We start from the raw sequence: 20,002 nt of genomic DNA on the forward strand, positions 1-20,002 counted from the left end.
ACTTTCAAGATTTTTTTTTTAATATTGTATCTTTCTGTTTTCAGTAGAAGGTGTGGCTGACGTCTGCACTGTCCAACGTGGCAGCTTCTAGCCACATGTGGCTGCTGAGCACCTGAAGTGTGGCCAGTCTGAACTGAGTGTGCTGAGTGTACAACGAGGTTTCAGAGACTTGCATGAAAAAAATTTAAGATATCTCTTTATAGAAAGAGATAACTTTTTCTATTGACCACATGTTGCAACGAGAGTATTTTAGGCATACTAGGTTAAATAAATTAAAAATAGGTTTTTTTAAAAGTTTTTTGTTTTTTTAGCAATCTGTACGCCCAACATGGGGCTCAAACCCACAACCCCCAGATCAAGAGTCACGCATTCTTCTGGCTGAGCCAGCCAGGTGCCCCTAAAATTAGTTTCATCTGCTTCTTTTTACTGTTTTTAAATGTGGCTACTAGAAAATTTAGAATCACATGCCTGTCTGCATTAGTGACTTGAATTCTATTTCTCCTGGACGGGCACACACCTAAATGATCTAACCTGACAAAACTGGAACAGAAGCCCCAGGGGGCACATTTGTGAGGACAAAGGGTAGGTCTTCTCTTCTCTGTTACTAGTCAGGGCATACACATACGCAATAATGCCAACTGGTTAACAGAGAGGAGGGAACCTCTTTCCCTACCTAGGACAGCTTAGCTTAGGCAGGCACGAAGACAGAAGAAACAACCGAAGTCTTGTTTGTCCCCAAAACACTTATACAGAGAATCCGAAGATTTACCATCTGAAAGGCCGTGCACTCTTTTTTTTTAAGATTTTATTCATTTATTTGAGAGAGAGAGACAGCAAGAAAGGGAACACAAGCTGGGGGAGTGGGAGAGGGAGAAGCAGGCTCCCACTGAGCAGGGAACCCGATGCGGGGCTCGATCCCAGGACTCCAGGATCACGACCTGAGCCGAAGGCAGACGCTTAACCGAATGAACCACCCCAGCGCCCCTATTAACTCTTTTTTAATAACAACATGATTAACACATATTAGGCACTCACTTTCTATGAAGAAGCAATTTATACATATTTCCATACATAGATATAATTAGTGTAGCAGACATGGACCCTCCCTTCAATTAAGGACTGGAGCTGCCGAGCGTGTGGTTAGCTGGCAGGGTTAGCACTGTCAGGGACGGCCCTCCTTGGCTTCGAGCCACAGCTGAGCGAGGGGGTGGTACAAGGGCCCAGCCATTCCCACCCAATGCCAGACGCCTCTAACAGGCAATCTTCACCCCAAAGCTCCCTAATGGGCCGGCGTGTCCATGGGCACCTCCTCTGCCCAACTCCAGCCCTCTCCCTCCCTTCACTTCTCAGTGGTGCTCCTCTCTCATAACCCTCTGTACTCCAAGCCCGTCTCGGGGTCTGCTTCACAGAGAACCCAGACCGAGGCGAGCATCGACACCCCCCTTCACAGCTGAGCAAAGACACAGAGTAAGTAACATGACAAGGTGGCACAGCTAGGAAGCATCAGAGCAGGGACACGTCTGCGGGCGGTCAGGGCAACCTTACCCTTAACCACCAACTGATATTCCCTTGAAGAAACAAGGGAAGTTATAAGCGCCTCACCAGAAAGATATGCAGAAGGCAAACAAGCGCACGAAAAGATGCCCCACATCACGTGTCATCAGGGAAACGCACGCTAAAACAACAGTAAGCTCCCCTCCTCTAAGTAAGTAAATAAATAAAATCTTTAAAACAAAAGTTTAAGGGGCGCCCGGGTGGCTCAGTTGGTTAAGCGTCTGCCTTCAGCTCACGTCATGATCCTGGGGTCCTGGAATCGAGTCCCACATCGGGCTCCCTGCTCAGTGGGGAGTCTGCTTCTCTCTCTCCCTCTGCTGCTCTCCCTGTTCATTCTCTCTTTCACTCTCTCCCTCTCAAATAAACAAATAAAATCTTCAAAAAAATTTTAAAAAAAAATAATAAAACAGTAGTAAGCTCCCTGTGCACCTGCTGGAACGGCCCAAATCCAGCCCCAGAGGCTGGTGAGGACGTGGAGCAGCAGGAACGCTCATGTTTGTGGCTGGTGGGGACGCACAGTGGAGCAGCCACTCTGGGAGACAGTCTGGCGGCTTCTTACAAGACGACACATCCCGTCACCACACGATCCAGCACTCACGCTCCCTGCTCTTTACCAAAGGAGCTGAAAGCTTATGGCCACACCAGACCTGCCCCCAGGATGTTCCCAGCAGCTTTATTGATAGCTCTAGCCGCGCCATTCGTAACTGACCCAACTTGGAAGCCACCAAGATGTCCTTCAGGAAGTGGACAGATAAATACACGGGGGCCCATCCAGACCCTGGCCTATGAATCTGGGATGAAGAGAAAGGAGCCATGAAGCCATGGAAAGACGTGGGGAACCTTAAAGACATCTGACTGAGTAGAGGAAAGGCTGCATACTGTAGGATTCCGACTCTGGGACATTCTGGAAAAGGCAAAACTACAGAGACAGTAAAAAGATGAGTGGCTGCCAGGGTCTGGGGGAAGGAACAGATGAACAGGCAGAGCAAAAAGATTTTTAGGGCACGGAAACTACTCTGCATGACACTATGACAGTGGATTCATATCATCACACTTCTGTCCAAAACCACAGAATGCACAGCACCAAGAGTGACCCCAAGAGTCAACTGTGCACTCTGGGTGATAAAGACATGTCTAGAGGCACTTGGGTGGCTCAGGTCATGATCCCAGGGTCCTGCGATCCAGCCCCACATCGGGATCCCTGCTCAGCGGGGAGTCTGCATCTCCCTCTCCCTCTGCAGCTCCCCCTGCTTGGGCTCTCTCTCTGTCAAATAAATAAATAAAATCTAAAACAGAAGACGATGATGACGACGATGACGATGTGTCCATGTAGGTCCATCAACCATAACAAACGTACACCCTGGTGGGGATGTCAACAATGAGGAGGTTGTGCATGTGTGGGCAGGGGTATACGGGAAATTTCTGTACCTTCTTCTCAATTTTGCTATGAACCTAAAACTGCTCTAAAACAATAAAATAGTAACAAAAACAAATTTTTAAAAATCTAAGCAATGAAGGTTACAGACCCCCCAAAATACACACACACACGTGTATATATATATATATATATATATATTCATATGTGTGTTTGTATATATATGAAAAAGCAAACCTTTTCACAGACAATTTCAGAAGTTTCACAGACCTAAAAGATCCTTAGGCCCAGTTAAAAATATGAAAACATAACACTCTCCCCAGGGCTCAACAGAGAAATACCCAAATTCCACTAGTTTTTGCATCGCTTGATAACACAGGATATGCATTCTCAAGTCCTGAAAAACCATCCATTCCTAGAAATTCTGCCTTCCACCCACCCTTACAGCTCCCTGGGCTCCGTCCTAGCCCTCTCTTCCATTCACTGACTCCAGGCAACTTCAGGCACTCCCGTGGCCTCACAGAGGCTTGAACCAGATCTCAAACTCGGAAAAATTAAAGGTTTAAAACAAAGGCTTAAAGGATTAACCAGCTTTTCAGTCCTCACGACTGAAAACCTACACTTGACAGTTCTTCAAAATGGGGGTGTCCAGGTAAAGAGGCGGCTACCTGAGTGGATCAGGTCATGTGGTACACTCTTCATTCACAAAGCCAAGCACGCTTCATTACCAAGTGCTGAATTACTCTGTAATACCTGAAACAGACCATGAGCAACCTCAGGCAGAGCACTTCTTTGAGATTCATACTTTGAACCAGCCCAGGAAAAAGGCTGGGTCCAGGGAAGGGCCACCCTACCTGGTGAATTCTACACGACTTGTCAAATTCAAGAGCAACCAATGGCTTGACTTTAACCACGTTTTAGTTCTAGGGGCACCTGGGTGGCACAGTAAGCTGACCGTCTGACTCTTGATTTCGGCTCAGGTCATGCAAGGAGTCTGCTTGAGATTCTCTGCCTCTCCCTCTGCCCCTCACACTCACTCACTCGTGCACGCTCTCTCTCTCTCTCATAAGTAAGTAAGTAAATAAGTAAATAAATAAAGTATTTAAACACATTTTAATTCTAACAGAGCCATGAGAGTAATCGTGCTCAGAACTCTGGTTTGAAGCGGAAAGAATTAAAATGGCATCAGAAGACTAGTCCCCACTGTGTAAAATTTACAAAAGCCCATTTCATGAAAAAGATTGAACATACTTACCTTTAAATTTTGATCTAATGTTTGCCAGTTCTTTGTTTATTCTCTTTATTTCTGCTTCTTTACTTTTGCCTAAAAAAAGAGAACACAAATGCATTCTTACTTCAACTGATTTCTGAACAAACGTCTATTCCCTGACAAGACCAACACATCAGAATCGAAAGCAGAACCACTGCTTTTAGGAGGCAAGGAAAGAAGCAATCTGCCAGCAGCCAAAACCAGTAGGGAGGTGGCTGGGACAGAAGCTGGGGCCCTGACACAGGCCCCCCAAGTCAAAACAGGGCAAGTCCGTAAGCACCACACAGGAAAGCAGCCACTCTAGAAAGCGAGGGGATCTACAGCACCGTTTTTAACCCCACCTTTGCCACAGTTCTGGAACTGAACACACTCAAAATACCTGCTAAACACTTTCCATAATAAATCATTATCAAGCTAATAGTTCACTCCTAAAATGGCTGTTACTGCCATGGGTAATTTTTTAAATAACTATAATGGGCTTCTAATTTTCTTTCTCTATGAAATTTACTGACCTACAAAATCTGATAAATCCACTTTTACCCTATGCGATGAAGTCTGGGAAGTTGTCTCCATTATAGGTAAAAGAGATGAAAGATACATTATACGCATGACAGTCAAATTTTGCCACACCCTAGATTGCTAAATTGGACTTAATCCAACAAATATTTGTGTGCATGGAGCAGGTCAGATGTGGAATGGAGATCAGACCATGTTCAGTTTTACTCCACGCTGGCCGAGTGTGGAAACCAAGGCCTAGAGAGCATGGGAGGCTTTCTAAGGGCTACACACCTTGACAAGTACTATAAAAAGATAAGAAATGATTCATCACACAGGACACTGTGAGTTGTATATGAAAACACATCTCCATAAATTCCCATCACTTTGTGAAAGCAGGAGCCAAGTTTACTATGAAGTACCCTCTCCAGGCAAGTCCTTGCATGAGTGACTGCACTCGCAGTGGGAGGAAAGGCCTCCGCAGCAGCCACCCCACCAGAACACTGCCAGCCCCTGGTGCTCACAGATGCCCAGACCTGGGGCGCACCTACACTGCCCACATGCTCAGCCCTCCTCTGCCTCCCCTTGTGGAACTTATGTCACCTCCTCCAGCAAAGCAACCTCCCTCTCTCCAGGACATTCCCAGAATATCATTTATCTTTTACTGCTAACTAGCTAAAAAACAGGGCCCTAGAAAGCCCCTGACAGAGCAGGTGGTCAGGACAGGGCTACGTGGCAGGCTCACTCACCAGGCACCATTTGAGATGCCAAGACGTAGGCTAAAACAACACTTTCTGCCCTTAGGTAGGGGTCGGGGGGCTGGAGACCTTTAACAGAACAAGCACAGGTCAGCTCTGGGGAATGAGGGGTGCGGGTAGGCTGGGAGGGGGCATCCAAGCACCCTCACCAGCCCTGATGTCATGCAGGCCAGAGCCAGTCACAGTAGCTAAGATACGGAGCAGCCTGGGTGGCTCAGTCGTTAAGCGTCTGCCTTCAGATCAGGGCGTGATCCCAGCTTTCTGGGATCGAGCCCCACATCAGGCTCCTACGCTGGGAGCCTGCTTCTTCCTCTCCCACTCCCCCTGCTTGTGCTCCCTCTCTCGATGGCTGTCTCTGTCAAATAAATTAATAAAATCTTAAAAAAAAAAAAAAAAAAGAGCAGCCAAAGGCGCCCTGAAGGGTTGGGAAGGGGGCACCAGGTAGAGCAGTGGGCTTTAACAGCCCAGGGTGGCAGGTCAAGGGCAAACTGCTTCTTAAATCATTCTCAAAAAGTGTTATCTTAGCTGAAGTAAGCTTTTTGGACTTGGCTCAAATGGCCATGAAAATGATATCTTGGTAGCCTTCTGCTTCACACCCACTCAGACTACAGGCAGCTTCCCAACACAGCCTGGACTGACTGTAGAAGACAAAGCACTGTGCATGTGTGTGCACCTGAGTGTGCATGTGCCCGTGTGTGTATATGTGTGTGTTTGTGTGTACACCCGTGTGTGTGTGCGTGTGTGCGCCTGGGTGTAAGTGTGCACCGTGTGTGCCTCTGTGTGTGTGCACGCATGCACCTGGGTGTGAGTGTGCACCCGTGTGGGGGGGGTGCACCCGTGTATGTGTGCGCGTGCGCCTGGGTGTGAGTGTGCACCCGTGGGTGTACGTGTGTGCGTGTGCGTGCGGGTGTCTGTGTGTATGTGCGTGCCTGTGACTCCACATGTACATGTGTGCTTCTCACGAGGTGCACAGGAATCCGTTCCTGTGCTGCTCTCTCTGGTACGTGCGCTCTACTCCACTTACAGGAAAAGAGACCCCGAGCGGCAGAAAGTTACATTGTGCAGGGGTCAGATCTACAGCAGAGATAAGGAAAAGACTGGGAGGCAGTGGAAAGAAGCAGTAATGCTAAATGAGCTTTCATAAAATCTGCAGCTATTACCCAAGATTGGAAAATCACTAAATAAAACTAAAAGCACGCAGTTGTAGGGTTAACCAGCAGGAGAAACAGAAACAAATGATTAAGCCATGCTCCATCCGTGGAACAAGACCAAGGGTGAGGCAAGAAGCTGTGGCATTGTAGCCAAAGGTTTTTAAAGTGGCCAATTTACAACAAACACACAAACACACATTTTTTTCAATCAGTGCAGCTGAGGGTTCTCCTGGAGAAGAGCATACCCCAAGAGTAGGCTTTAGAGCCAGGCATGTGAGGCTGGAATCCCAGAGAAGCCTATGTTCCCTCTGCAAGTCAGGGGAAGTTACTTTACATCTCTGAGCACACTTCTTCAAAAGGAAAACCACCAAAAGCCAGGACTTCACGTAGTTCATCTGTGTGAGAGAAGGGAGAGAGGAAAGTGGCGTAACAGCCAGACCAGAGGACGGGAGAGCCGCAAGCAGACCCGGGTGAGCTCAGAAGGCTGAGTGTGAGGACCAGGGGGTGGAGCAGCCTCCCACCAACCAAGGCCATTGGGCCTGCTCTGAGTCACACTGAGCAGGAGAGGAGCAATGGGACAGGGAAGGTCCACAGAAGCAGGACAGAGGCTAGGAACCTCTGGAAGCAGTCACCAGGTAAAGACAGCAGAAGGGGGGAGCACTGTGCAACAGAAAAGCCACCCTGGACCGTGCCTCCAACCAACAGCTCAGAAAACTAATTCCACATAAAAATAAGCAACAGGCAAGTACTCGAGTCAAATCCCACATCAGGAGACTATAAGAACAAAGCAAAACAGGAGCAGAACAGTATCCCCACCAACAAAGAAAGTGCCTCAGGAAGACCCAACAGAAGAGGTCAAAATCAGAGCCCACTATTTCAAAATAAGCAGAGAGACATTAAGAAAAATACAGAAGACAGCTAAAAATCCAGTAGAAAAATTCAGATATTAGGCAACAGAAGTAAATTAGAAATTTAAAAAATCATTCCAGAAATGAAGAATAACCTAGAAGGAATACAAGAACAAACATAACAGAGGTCTTGACAGAAGCAGAAGATACAAGAAACATTATTTAAACCAAACAGAAATGAAGAACGAAATAAAGGATTCAAGAAAAAGTAGCAAATATTGAAAATGGACAAAGACACAACGTATGGCCAGCAGGAGTCCCTGAGGAAGACCCCCAACTAAGCAGCAGGACAGACGACAATGTGTCATTTGAAAAGACTTTCCGGAAATTACCACACCTGTACCTGGGAATATTGACCCCAAATAACACAAACCAACACCTAGTCTAATAAAAGTACTGGACTTCAGGGGCACCTGGGAGGTGCAGTCGTTAAGCGTCTGCCTTCGGCTCAGGGCGTGATCCCGGCGTTCTGGGATCGAGTCCCACATCAGGCTCCTCCGCTGGGAGCCTGCTTCTTCCTCTCCCACTCCCCCTGCTTGTGTTCCCTGTCTCGCTGGCTGTCTCTCTCTGTCAAATTAATAAATAAAATCTTTAAAAAAAAATAAAATAAAATAAAAGTACTGGACTTTAAAGGAAAAAAAAAATCCTTTGAACATCTAAGAAGAAAGAGCAAGCAGCTTATACAGGAAGGAAAATCAGAAGATACCCTCAGATCCCAGCATCACTTCACAGCGGAAGAAAAGGGTGTGATATCTGAGCTCTGCGCAGAAAGGAAACGTGAGACCAGGACTTTCCATCCAGCACAATCAGCCCCTAGTGTGCCCGGCACAAACTTGATCAACATGTGAGATTCCAGAGCGCCATGAGCAAGCCCTGGGCCGCTCGTGGCACTCCACAGTGAATGAGCGGACAGCTGAAGTTTCTGGGGACATCAAAAGAACAGCACCGAAGTGCGGGTGAAGAAGGAGAGCATGCAGGTATCGGCACACACAGATAAAGCAGGAGAGGCGGCCAGGCCAGGTGTCCCCAGTCACCACGCTGACAGTGGCAGGCTCAGAGACTGTTGTGGGTGTAACAGGATAAAGGTCACAAGTGATGAGGAGGTCCCCTACCCAGTCACCCAACGTCCTTGAGATTCCTGGTGTGGACGAGGCTCAAGAGAAAACCCTGGCTGTCCCAAACAGAGCTGGAGTCCACAATGCCCTCGGGAAGCATTTTCCCTTCAAGCCGTGTATGTGTATCTCCTAGAGCTGTCCTCTGAGGAGGCTTAGAACAACAACGTCGGGTAGCCCCAAGCACCCCCATCCCCAGATGGTGCTCTGGGAGCACTACTTCCCACCACAAGAAACCAGGCTTCTTGGTAAAACTGCTGGCTGCACAAGTGGGCAAGGCCCACGACAAGCCTGGACTTCACAAGGACTACCGAAGACCACATACCACGAGGGCCACGTCAGGAACACTCAGCACCCAAACGAGGAGACTCCATTAGCCAAAGGGGGGGGGACAGCCTGAGCTTCAAAAAGGATAAGTAGTACAGCGGACAGTGGCAAAATTCACAAAAACATTTAAATCCATAAGTTCAAAATTTTATTTAAAAAAAAAAAAAGCACCTAATTAGTCACCTCGAGAGGATATTAAGGAACAAGTTAACTTGAAAACTGGGAAGTCAAAGGAAAGAACCAAGCAGCTGTTCTGCCTCTTCCACATGAAGCATCCCCCTGGGTCATCGCACAGGAAGGGAAGGGTTTCTTGATAAAAGCATTCTAACACATCCATGAAAAGCATTCTGAGAAGATCACCATGTGGCATCCTCCCAGAGGACTGACTGGAACCGAGCAGGGAGGCGGACAGCTGCTAGCGTCACAAGGCGTCAGACAGACAGCACAAGCCCCCAGGGAACAGAAGAGCATCACCTCGAGTCTGGCCAAGGTGTCAGCTATATGTGGTCTGGCCTCCGTCCCCAGCTGCCAGACAGCCAAGAGCACGGTGGCACGCACTAGGACTTCCACAACTTAATGTCCCTTACATGTCCTGGGTCTTCAATATACTGTTGTGAGGAAAAGAAAGGAACACAGATTAAAAGATGAAAGAACAGGAATGTTTAGAAATGGGCAAGACCAAACCACAGCGTTCAGGATGCATCCTTGTGTGAGAAACCTGAAAAGGACACAAAGGAACCCAATGATGGCAGCAGGTTTTGGGGGAGGTGAATGGGACAGGGCACGTGGAAGGGCCTCTGGGGCCATCGCCCGGGTGGAAGTTACAAGGATGTTCACCTTATCATAACCCATCAATCTCCAAACATAGGTTTTATGTGATGTCTCCTGTTTTAGTTTACAACAAAAAGGAGAAAAGAAGAGGAGACTGCCTATTGAGGCAGTGGATCCCTGACCTGCAGGAATGTTCACACTGAAGCTGCTGGACACTGCCCTGCCCCAGGCTGGGTCCTCGGGTCCATCTGACCACGGCTTCCCCTGCACAAAACCCAAGTCTCTCCCAAGAGCAGAGGATGCCATCCATACCTCTCGTGCGGCCTGGGTACGAGGTCCTGCTCACTGTTCATCACCCCTCCCCCTTAAGGGGGGACCCCAAGAGATTCTCTGGAATCCCTAGCCATGCTCTTCTTCCCCACCCCGAGTCCTCTGCAGCAGCCTCCCCTCCACTTCACCCCTCCAACTAAGCAGTAAGGATGTCACCTCTTCAAGAAACCCCCCCAAACCCACCCAACAGGGCGGGGTGCCCCCTCGTGTCTGCTGCCACAGTGACCTTAGTCTCCCAGGCACTTCCTGTCCCTGTCCCCACCTGATCCTCTCCCACCTCAACAGCCTTGCACAGGCACCCCCGCCACAGGGCTGGCTGGCAACCAACATAGACAAAGGAGGCTGGGCAGGACGAATGGGGCTCCCTCTCGAGGGGAGGGGCCGGTTGGCCCATACAGGAACTCCCGGGAAGAGGGGAACTCACAAGAGGGTGCGCAGACACACCTCAGCGGAAGGCCCAGTGCAGGAGCCTACCTGGGCTCAGGTTTAGGCCGGACAGCCTAAGTCACAAACTCACCCCCATCTCACGGCAGAAACACCACCATGGGGGCCAAGGAGCACCTGCCCTCACCACATAAGCCGACAGACGGAGCCCTTAACTGGACACTGGCTGCTCTGACTCTGCTGAACAAGGCTATCCCTAAGCATTAACCCTGAAAACGCCAAGGGGGAATTCCACCTGCTAACAGGCCCATCCAAGTAAGTTTTAAAGGAAATCTAGTATGACTGCAGGTGATTGATAATCCATGTGCAGATTAACACATTCACACCAACAGGTGTGTCCCAAATTTACCAAAATGCCCTGGCAGGAGGCCTCTTCCACGGCGCACCTCCATGAGGTGAGGCTACCGCAGAGCGACCTGTCCACCGGGGTCTGTCAAGAGCTTTCCTGGCAAGGGCTGGTTCATGCTCACTCATACTGTACTTCTCTCCAGGCAGAGGACCCCAACAGCAACCAAGCCACCCCCCACTGCTGGGAGCAAATCTAACAAAATGTCTTCTCTTTTTAGATGAAGCATTAGCTTTCGCGATGCAGAGAGGCTTACTGCCCACCCTGACTTCAGAAACAAATTTTGAAAGGGAAAATGTGTCAATGAGAGGAACTGGACTAGAGTGATAGGCCTCACCGGGCTTGATCTCTGTTCCACAGTGAAGAGATTCTGGTCTTTGCCACCCTCTGTGGTCTCTATCTAAAAATGCAGCAGGCCGGTCAGCCACTGAGGATATAGAGCTTGTACCCGGCAATCCCCACGGTGGACTTAGGAGCTCTGCTGGCTAATGAATAACCTGGACGAGCCCAAAACCACTGCCCAAAAACGAACTACGATTTGTGCCCAGTAAATAGCAAAAAATGCACTCTGTGCGGATAAGCTTTGATAAAAGCTCTTGGATTTTTAGAATTACCGTCCCTGGTCATTCTTCCGGAATAACATGCTGGTTAATGATTTCTTCTTGTTTGCATGCTGAACTAATCAACTGACAGTATTAGTGTTCTGTGACCCTAAGTTTGGAAACAAAGAGTACAGGAGCCTATCACAACTTATTACAAGATACCAAACCACTAAAATCTGAAGGTAGTAAGTATGAAATTTACAATAAAACTTGGTCTAAATAAGGAATTTTAGTCTGTATATAAGATGATTTCACTGGGCGCCTGGGTGGCTCAGTCGGTGAAATGTTTGCCTTCGGCTCAGGTCACAATCTCAGGGTCCTGGGATCGAGCCCCGCATCGGGAGCCCGCTTCTCCCTCTCCCTCTTCCTCTCCCTCTGCCACTCCCCCTGCCTGTGCTCACTCTCTCTCTCTCTCTATCAAATAAAATAAATAAAATCTTTTTTTAAAAAAATGATTTCACTAAGTAAACCTAAAGCCCAAAATTTATCAAATAAAAGCCTATTTTTCTTTAAGTTTATTTTTAGTAATCTCTATACCCAGTGTGGGGCTCAAACTCACAACCCTGAGATCAAGAGTTACATGCTCTTCTGACTGAGCCAGCCAGGAATCCCCAAAAGCCTGTTTTTGAAGGAAGATATTTTTGCTAAAATTACACTGAAGGTGTCAGCACAGTGGTCCACAAAGTCTGCAATCGAGCCTGGACTGGAATGCCGTTAAATGTCTCAACAGCTATGCGACCTGAGGCCATCAACTTAACCTCTCTGTGCCTCGGTTTCTCCTTCATTAAATGGGAATACCATCCATCAAAGGGCTGTGATGCGGACCACACAAGATAACAAGCAAAAAGTGCACACGAAGCAGTATGACCACAGAAGGCTATAAGGATCGTCATCAGGGATATTCTCTACATTTTCTCTTTCCTAATGCACAGGAAGGATGGGTCTCAAACAGAAACCCTCAACAACAACAGATCAGAAGACTTCAAACATCAAAAGTTGTTATGCCACAGAAGATAAAGCCACTCTTAACTCTAACAAATGTTAACTGGATTATCTTTTATTGAAGTGTAGTTGACATACATTATGTTAAGTTTCAGGTATACAACATAGTGATTCAACGTTTATATTCATTCAAGAGTGACCACCACTGGGCGCCTGGGTGGCTCAGTCAGTTAAGCTTTGACTCTTGGTTTTAGCCCAGGTCATGATCTCCCAGGTGGTGAGATCGAGCCTCCCATCAGGCTCTGGTCTGCTTGAGATTCTCTCCCTCTGCACCTCCCTCCACTCATGTGCTCTTTGTCTCTGTAAATCTTTTTTTAAACGAGTGATCACCAGTATAAACCTAGCTCTGTCAGCATACAAAGTGGCTACACTATTACCTATGCATTACATCCCCATTCATTTTATAACTGCTAGTCTGTACCTTTTAACCTCCTTCCCCTTTTTTGATCAAGCCCCAACCCCTCCATGGCAACCACCAGTATGTTCTTGGTATTTTTTTTTTTAAGATTTATTTGGGAGAGAGAGAGGAAGCACACATGCAAGCAGGGAGGAGGGGCAGAGGGAAAGAGAGAGAACCCCAAGCGGACTCCACGCTGAGAGCAGAGCCCAACTCGGACTCAATCTTAGACCCTGAGATAATGACCTGAGCTGAAATCAAGAGTCAGGCGTCCCACCAGTGTGTTCTCATGTCTATGAGTCTGTTTCTGTTTTGTCTTGTTTGTTCATTCGCCTGTTTTTTCAGATTCCACATTTAAGTGAAATCATACGGTATTTGTTTTTCTCTGACTTATTTCACTTAGCATAATACCCTCTAGGTCCACCCATGCTGATGCAGGTGGTACGATGACATTCTTTTTTTTCTTTTTTTTTTTTTTGGAGAGGAAGAGAGAATCTCAAGCAGACTCCCCACTGAGCATAGAGCCCAATGCGGGGCTCAATCTCAGGACCCTGAGGTTATGACCCGAACCGAAATCAAGTCAGATGTTTAACTGACTGAGCCACCCAGGCGCCCCTTATTCTTTATAGCTGAATAATATCCCTGTGTGTGTGTGTGTGTGTGTGTGTGTGTGTGCGTGCGTGTACATGAGAAGTGCATATCAGCCATATCTTCTTTACCCCTTCATTTATCAATAGACACTTAAGTTGCTTCCCCATCTTAGCTACTGTCCATAATGCTGCAATGAACACAGGGGTCAAGGATCATTTTGAGTTAGTGTTTTTGTTTTCTCCAGATAAATACCCAGAAGTGGAATTACAAAATCCTATGGTATTTTAAATTTTTTTTAAGATTCATCTATTTATTTGAGAGACAGAGAGAGCGCGCATGCACACGAGCAGAGGAAGGGGCAGAGGCAGCGGGATAGTGTCTTAAGCAGACCCTGCGCTGAGCGTGGAGCCCGGCGGGGGCTCAATCTCAGACCCGGACATCACAACCCAAGCTGCAACCAAGAGTCAGGTGCCCAACTGACTGTGCCAGCCAGACACCCCAGTATTTTAATTTTTGGGAACCACCACACTATTTCCATAGTGGTTGCACTAAATTTCATCCCTACCAACTGTGCTCGAGGGTTCCCTTTTCTCCACATCTTCACCAACACTTATGATTACTTATCTCTTTGACAGCAGCCATTCTGACAGGTGTGAGGGGGTGTCTCACTGTGGCTTTGATTGTATTTCCCTGATGATGAGTGATGTGGAGCGTCTTTCCATGTGTCTGTTGGCCATGGTATATCTTAACAACTTTACTGTGATGTAATTCATACATCGTATAATTCACTCATTTAAAGTACATAATTCAATGGCTTTTAATATATTCACAGAGTTGTAGATTAATCACCACAATCTAATTTTAGAAAATTTTCATCTCTCCAGAAAGAAACCCCATGCCCTTTAGCAGTCACTCACCAGTGCCTCCCTCTTCGAGCCCCTGGCAGTCACCAATCCACCACCTGTATAGATTTCCTTCCTCTGAACATTTCAGATAAATAGCATCTTTATATGATCGTTCGTGATTGGCTTCTTTCACTTAGTATGTTTTCAAGGTAGCATGAATCAGTATTCCATCTCTTTTTATTGCTGAATAATGCTACATTACAGTTGATCCTGGAACAACATGAGTTTAAACTGTGCAGGTCCACCTAGAGGTGAATTTTTTCAATAAATACAGTATAGTACTATAAATGTATTTTCCTTATGATTTTCTGAATAACACATTCTTTTCTCTAGCTTACTTCATCGTAAGACTATTGTATATAGTGGTGCCTGGGTAGCTCAGGAGGCTAAGCATTCAACTATTGATTTCGGCTCAGGTCATGATCTCCAGGTGGTAAGATGGACCACCATGGCAGGCTCCTCACTCAGCAGCGGGTCTGCTTGGGATTCTCTCTCTTTCCCTCTGCCCCTCACCCCCGCTCGCACACATACATGTACTCTAAAATAAATAAATAAATCTTTAAAAAAAAGAAAAAAGAATATACTATATAGTACATACTACAACAAAATATGTATTGACTGTTTATGTTACCAGTTAGGCTTCTAGTCAATAACAAGCTATTAATAAAGTTTTGGGGGTGGGGGGGCAAAAGTTACACACAAATTTTTTAATGCACAGGTGTCAGTGCCCCTAACACCACATTGCTCAAGGATCAACTCTATATGGATATACCATATTTTGCTATCTATTCATCATTTGATGGATTTTTGGGTTGTTTCCACTTTTGGCTACTATGAATAATGTTGCTATGAACACTGGTATAGAAGTGTGTGAACATGTTTCCATTTCTCTCGAGTGGACACCTAGGAGCAGAATTGGTGGGTCATATGATAATTCTTATGTTTAACATTTTAAGGAACTAACAAGACGTTCTCCCAAAGGATAGCACCATTTTATACCACCACGAGAAAAGAATGAGGGTTCCGATTTCTCCACAACTTTCCAACACCTGCTATGGTCCACCATTTTTCCCCCCAACATTTTTATTATACCCATCCTAATGAGTGTGAAGCGATATCTCACTGTGGTTTTTGCATTTGTCTGATGGCTTTTAATGTGCTTATTGGACATTTGTATAACCTCTTTGGAAAAATGTATATTCAAATACTTTAACCATTTTTAATTGAGTTGTCTTCTACTCAGCTCTTTATGTATTCTGGATACAAACCTTTTATCAAATATATGACTTTCAAATATTTTCTCTTATTCTTTGGTTGTCTTTTCACTTTTTTTTGGTTAAAGTTTTTTTTTTAATATATGTATTTTATTTATTTATTTGAGAGAGAGAGCATGAGCAGGAAGGAGGGGCAGAAGGAGAGGAAGAAGCAGGCTCCCGGCTGAGCAGGAAGCCCGACACAGGCCCTGATCCCAGCACCCTGGGATCACGACCCAAGCCGAAGGCAGATGCTCAACGGACTGAGCCACCCAGGCGCCCCTAAAGTTTTATCTATTTAAGTAATCTCTATACCCAACATGGGCCTCAAACTCACGGCCTCAAGACTGAGTGTCATGCTCCACTGACTGAGCCAGTCATATGCCCTTGACTTTTCACTTTCCTGATAGCATTCTGAAGCATGAAAGTTTTTAATTTTGATGAAGTCTAATTTTTTTGTCACTTATACTGTCAATGTATCTGAGAAACCATTTCCCAAGGTCACAAAAATTTACTCCTATGTTTTCTTTTAAGAGTTCTACAACTTGGGGCGCCTGGGTGGCTCAGTCGTTGAGCGTCTGCCTTCGGCTCAGGGCGTGATCCTGGCGTTATGGGATCGAGCCCCACATCAGGCTCCTCTGCTATGAGCCTGCTTCTTCCTCTCCCACTCCCCCTGCTTGTGTTCTCTCTCTCGCTGGCTGTCTCTCTCTCTGTGTCAAGTAAATAAATAAAATCTTTAAAAAAAAAAAAAAAAAGAGTTCTACAACTTTAGGGGCGCCTGGGTGGCTCAGTCGTTAAGCATCTGCCTTCAGCTCAGGGCGTGATCCCAGGGTTCTGGGATCGAGCCCCGCATCAGGCTCCTCCACGGGAAGCCTGCTTCTTCCTCTTCCACTCCCCCTGCTTGTGTTCCCTCTCTCTCTGGCTGTCTCTCTGTCAAATAAATAAATAAAATCTTTTAAAAAAAATAAGAGTTCTACAGCTTTAGCTTTTGCATTTAGGTTTATGATCCATTTTGAGCTAATTTTTGTGTACAGTGTGAGGCAGGGGTTAATTTCATTCTTTTACATGTGGATGTCCAGTTCTCCCAGCACCATTTGTTTAAAAGACTATTTTGGGGGCGCCTGGGTGGCTCAGCAGTTAAGCATCTGCCGTCAGCTCAGGGCGTGATCCCAGGACCCTGGGATCGAGCCCCACATCTGGCTCCCTGCTCGCCAGGAAGCCTGCTTCTTCCTCTCCCACTCCCCCTGCTTGTGTTCCCTCTCTCGCTGGCTGTTTCTCTCTCTGTCAAATAAATAAATAAAATCTTTTTAAAAAATAAATAAATAAAATAAAATAAAAGACTATTCTTTTTTTTTTAAGATTTTTATTGGAGCACCTGGGTGGCTCAAGTCGTTAAGCGTCTGTCTTCGGCTCGGGGTGTGATCCCAGGGTCCTGGCATCGAGCCCCACATCAGGCTCCCTGCTCGCCAGGAAGTCTGCTTCTCCCTCTCCCACTCCCCCTGCTTGTGTTTCCTCTCTCACTGGCTGTCTCTCTCTGTCAAATAAATAAATAAAATCTTTAAAAAATATACAAAGCAGGGGGAGTGGGAGAGGGAGAAGCAGGCTTCCTGGCAAGCAGGGAGCCAGATGTGGGGCTCGATCCTAGAACACTAGGATCACAACCCGAGCCGAAGGCAGATGCTTAACAACTGAGCCACTCAGGCGCCCCTAAAAGACTGTTCTTTTCCCTCACTGAACTGTCTTGGTATTCTTGTCAAAAATCAAATGATCAAAAATGTAAAGATTTATTTCTGTATTCTCAGTATTATTCTATTAATCTATATATCTACCCTTATACCATAACAACACTGTCTTGATTATTTTGAACTAAGTTTTAGAATAGGAAAGTGAATGGACCAACTTTGCTCATCTTTTCCAAAACTGATTTGACTACTATGAGTCCTTTGAATTTCTATATGAATTTTAGAATCAGCTTATCTCGGGGGCGGGGGGGGAGGCACCTAGGATTTTTTTTTAATAAGGATTGCATTAAATCCATAAATTAATTGGGGATTATTGATATCTTAACAATACCGTCTTCCAATCCATAAACATGGGATGTCCTTCCATTTATTTAGGACTCCTTTACTCCCTTTCAACAATCATTTGTAGTTAAGTGTACAAGCCTTACACTTCGTTAGAATTTATTCCTATGTATTTTATTCTGGGGCTCAAACTCACAACCCTGAGATCAAGAGTTGTCACATGCTCTACTGACTGAGCCAGTCAAGTGCCCCTGTATTTTATTCTTTTTGATGCTGTTATAAATAGAATAGTTTCCCTCATTGTTAGTGTAGAGAAATACCATCGATCTTTCTATATTGATTTTATATACTACAACCTTGCTCAATCAATTTAAATTCTAACAGTTTTCTGGTGGATTCCTTATTATTTTCTAAATAAAGAACGATGTCAGCTATACATAGGGATCATTCTATTTCTTCCCAATCTGGATGCCTTTTATTCCTTTCTCTTTTGTCACTGCCCAGGCTACAATCTCCAGTATTAAAGAGGAGCAGTGAGAGCAAACATTCTTGTCATGTTCCTAATCTTAGAGGGAAACACTCAGTCTCTCACCATTAAACTAGGTCTTAGCTGTGGCCTTTTATAGATACCCTTTATCAAATCAAGAAGTTCCCTTGGGGCACCTGGGTGGCTCAGTCGTTAAGCGTCTGCCTTCGGCTCAGGGCGTGATCCTGGAGTCCTGGGATCGAGCCTCACATCAGGTTCCTCGGCTGGGAGCCTGCTTCTTCCTCTCCCACTCCCCCTGCTTCTGTTCCCTCTCTCGCTGGCTGTCTCTCTCTGTCAAATAAATAATTTTTTAAAAAAATTATTAAAAAATAATAAAAAAAAGAAGTTCCCTCATATTTCTAGTTTATTGAGTATTTTTATAATTAAAGTGTACTCAGGGACACCTGGGCAGTTCAGTCAGTTAAGCGTCTGCCTTCGGCTCAGGTCATGATCCCAGGGTTAAAAAATAAATAAATAAACAAGAATATTTTAGCTTCTATACTCATAATGGACATTATACTGTAGTTTTCTTTCCTATAACGCGTTTGTCTAGTTCTGTTATCAGGGTAATAATTACCTCAGAATGAGTTGGAGAATATTCCTTCCTCTTCTATTCCTTTTTTTTCTTTTTTTTAAGATTTCTTTTTAATTTATTTATTTGAGAGAGAGCACAAGCAGGGGGAGCAGCAGAGGGAGAGGGAGAAGCAGACTCCCGGCTGAGGAGGGAGCCCAACATTGGGTTTGATCCCCAAGAGCCAAGCTAAAGGCAGATGCTTCACCGAGTGAGCCACCCAGGTGCCCCTTCTATTTCTTTTCAAAGAGTCTGTAAAGGATCCGAACTGTTTATTTAAGTTTTTGATAGAATTTACCAGTAAAGCCATCTGGGCCAGGATTTACTCTTGTGGGAATGTTTAAATTACTAATACAATTTCTTACTTGTTATAAACCTATGCAGATTTTTTTGTTTCTTCTGGAGTCAATTTCAGTTATTTGTGTCTTTCTATGAATTTTTCCATCTTATTTATCTAATTTTTGGTATACAATAACTCACAGCATTCCATTATAATACTTTTTATTTCTGTAAAGTCAGTAGTAATGGCCCTTCTTTCGTTCTTGATTTTAGTAATTGAGTCTTTTCTTTTTTTCTTGGTCATTCCAGCTAAAGGGTTGTCAGTTTTGTGGATCTTTTCAAAGAACCAATCTTTGATCTAATGTTTGTTATCTTCTTCTTTCTGCTTCCTCTGGGTTTTGTTTGCTCTTTTTCTTCCAGATTCTTACACTGAAATATCAGGTTCATGATCTGAGATCTCCTTCCTTAAATAGGCATTTATAGCTGTAAATTTCCCCCAAGTACTGTTGTTACTGCATCCCTTACAGTTTGGTATGTCGGGTTATTTTCATTTATCTTAAGTATTTTTTTAATCTCCCTTTGCTGAGGGAGGTCAGCAAGAAGATGTGATCCCCAGTTAACTCATGAACGAGACACAGGCGATCGGCAGGTCCTCACCCCATCCTGTCCTTGGAACATGGGTTCCACTTGCCTTCTCCTCTCCCAAAAGCTGTCCCAAGTACAAGTACGCTGACTCAAGACAGCGATGCGGTACGAAGACTATCCGGATGGTATATGTGACTGAATCCAGTTAAGGCTTCTATACAAACTTTTGAGCAGATTTGGTAAGCGGATGCAAAATCCGTTAGTCTCGCAGCTGCTCAACCTCGTACGTAAGTTGTTTTGCTTATTAAACCTGCCGCCTACTGATTTGGAGCGGCCTGCCTCTTTGGTCCGTCTCTCCCTGCCCCCCAAATACAGGGCCCAGTCTCAGACCACACCCAGGAAGCTCCCAAGGAGCTTACAAACCAA

At 45.6% G+C, this 20,002-nt stretch overlaps 1 protein-coding gene across 6 annotated transcripts in view; it reads right to left on the minus strand.

Moving 5' to 3' along the window:
• Positions 1 to 20,002, minus strand: part of AP2A2 (adaptor related protein complex 2 subunit alpha 2) — an 84,364-nt gene that overhangs the window by 42,082 nt on the left and 22,280 nt on the right. For 4 of the 6 annotated variants that reach the window (XM_087855158.1, XM_087855157.1, XM_087855155.1 and 1 more), the window contains one exon: positions 4,185 to 4,253. In XM_087855158.1, the coding sequence (XP_087711284.1) occupies positions 4,185 to 4,253 (69 nt within the window). Of the gene's footprint in view, positions 1 to 4,184; positions 4,254 to 6,848; positions 6,999 to 9,424; positions 9,559 to 20,002 lie in introns of all 6 variants that reach the window. The other 2 variants (XM_087855160.1, XM_087855159.1) reach the window with 2 other exon arrangements.

The sequence above is a fragment of the Ursus americanus genome, chromosome 24 (assembly GCF_024610735.1).
Source record: "Ursus americanus isolate L20-20 chromosome 24, mUrsAme1.1.p, whole genome shotgun sequence".
In the NCBI taxonomy this organism is placed as follows: Eukaryota; Metazoa; Chordata; class Mammalia; order Carnivora; family Ursidae; genus Ursus; species Ursus americanus.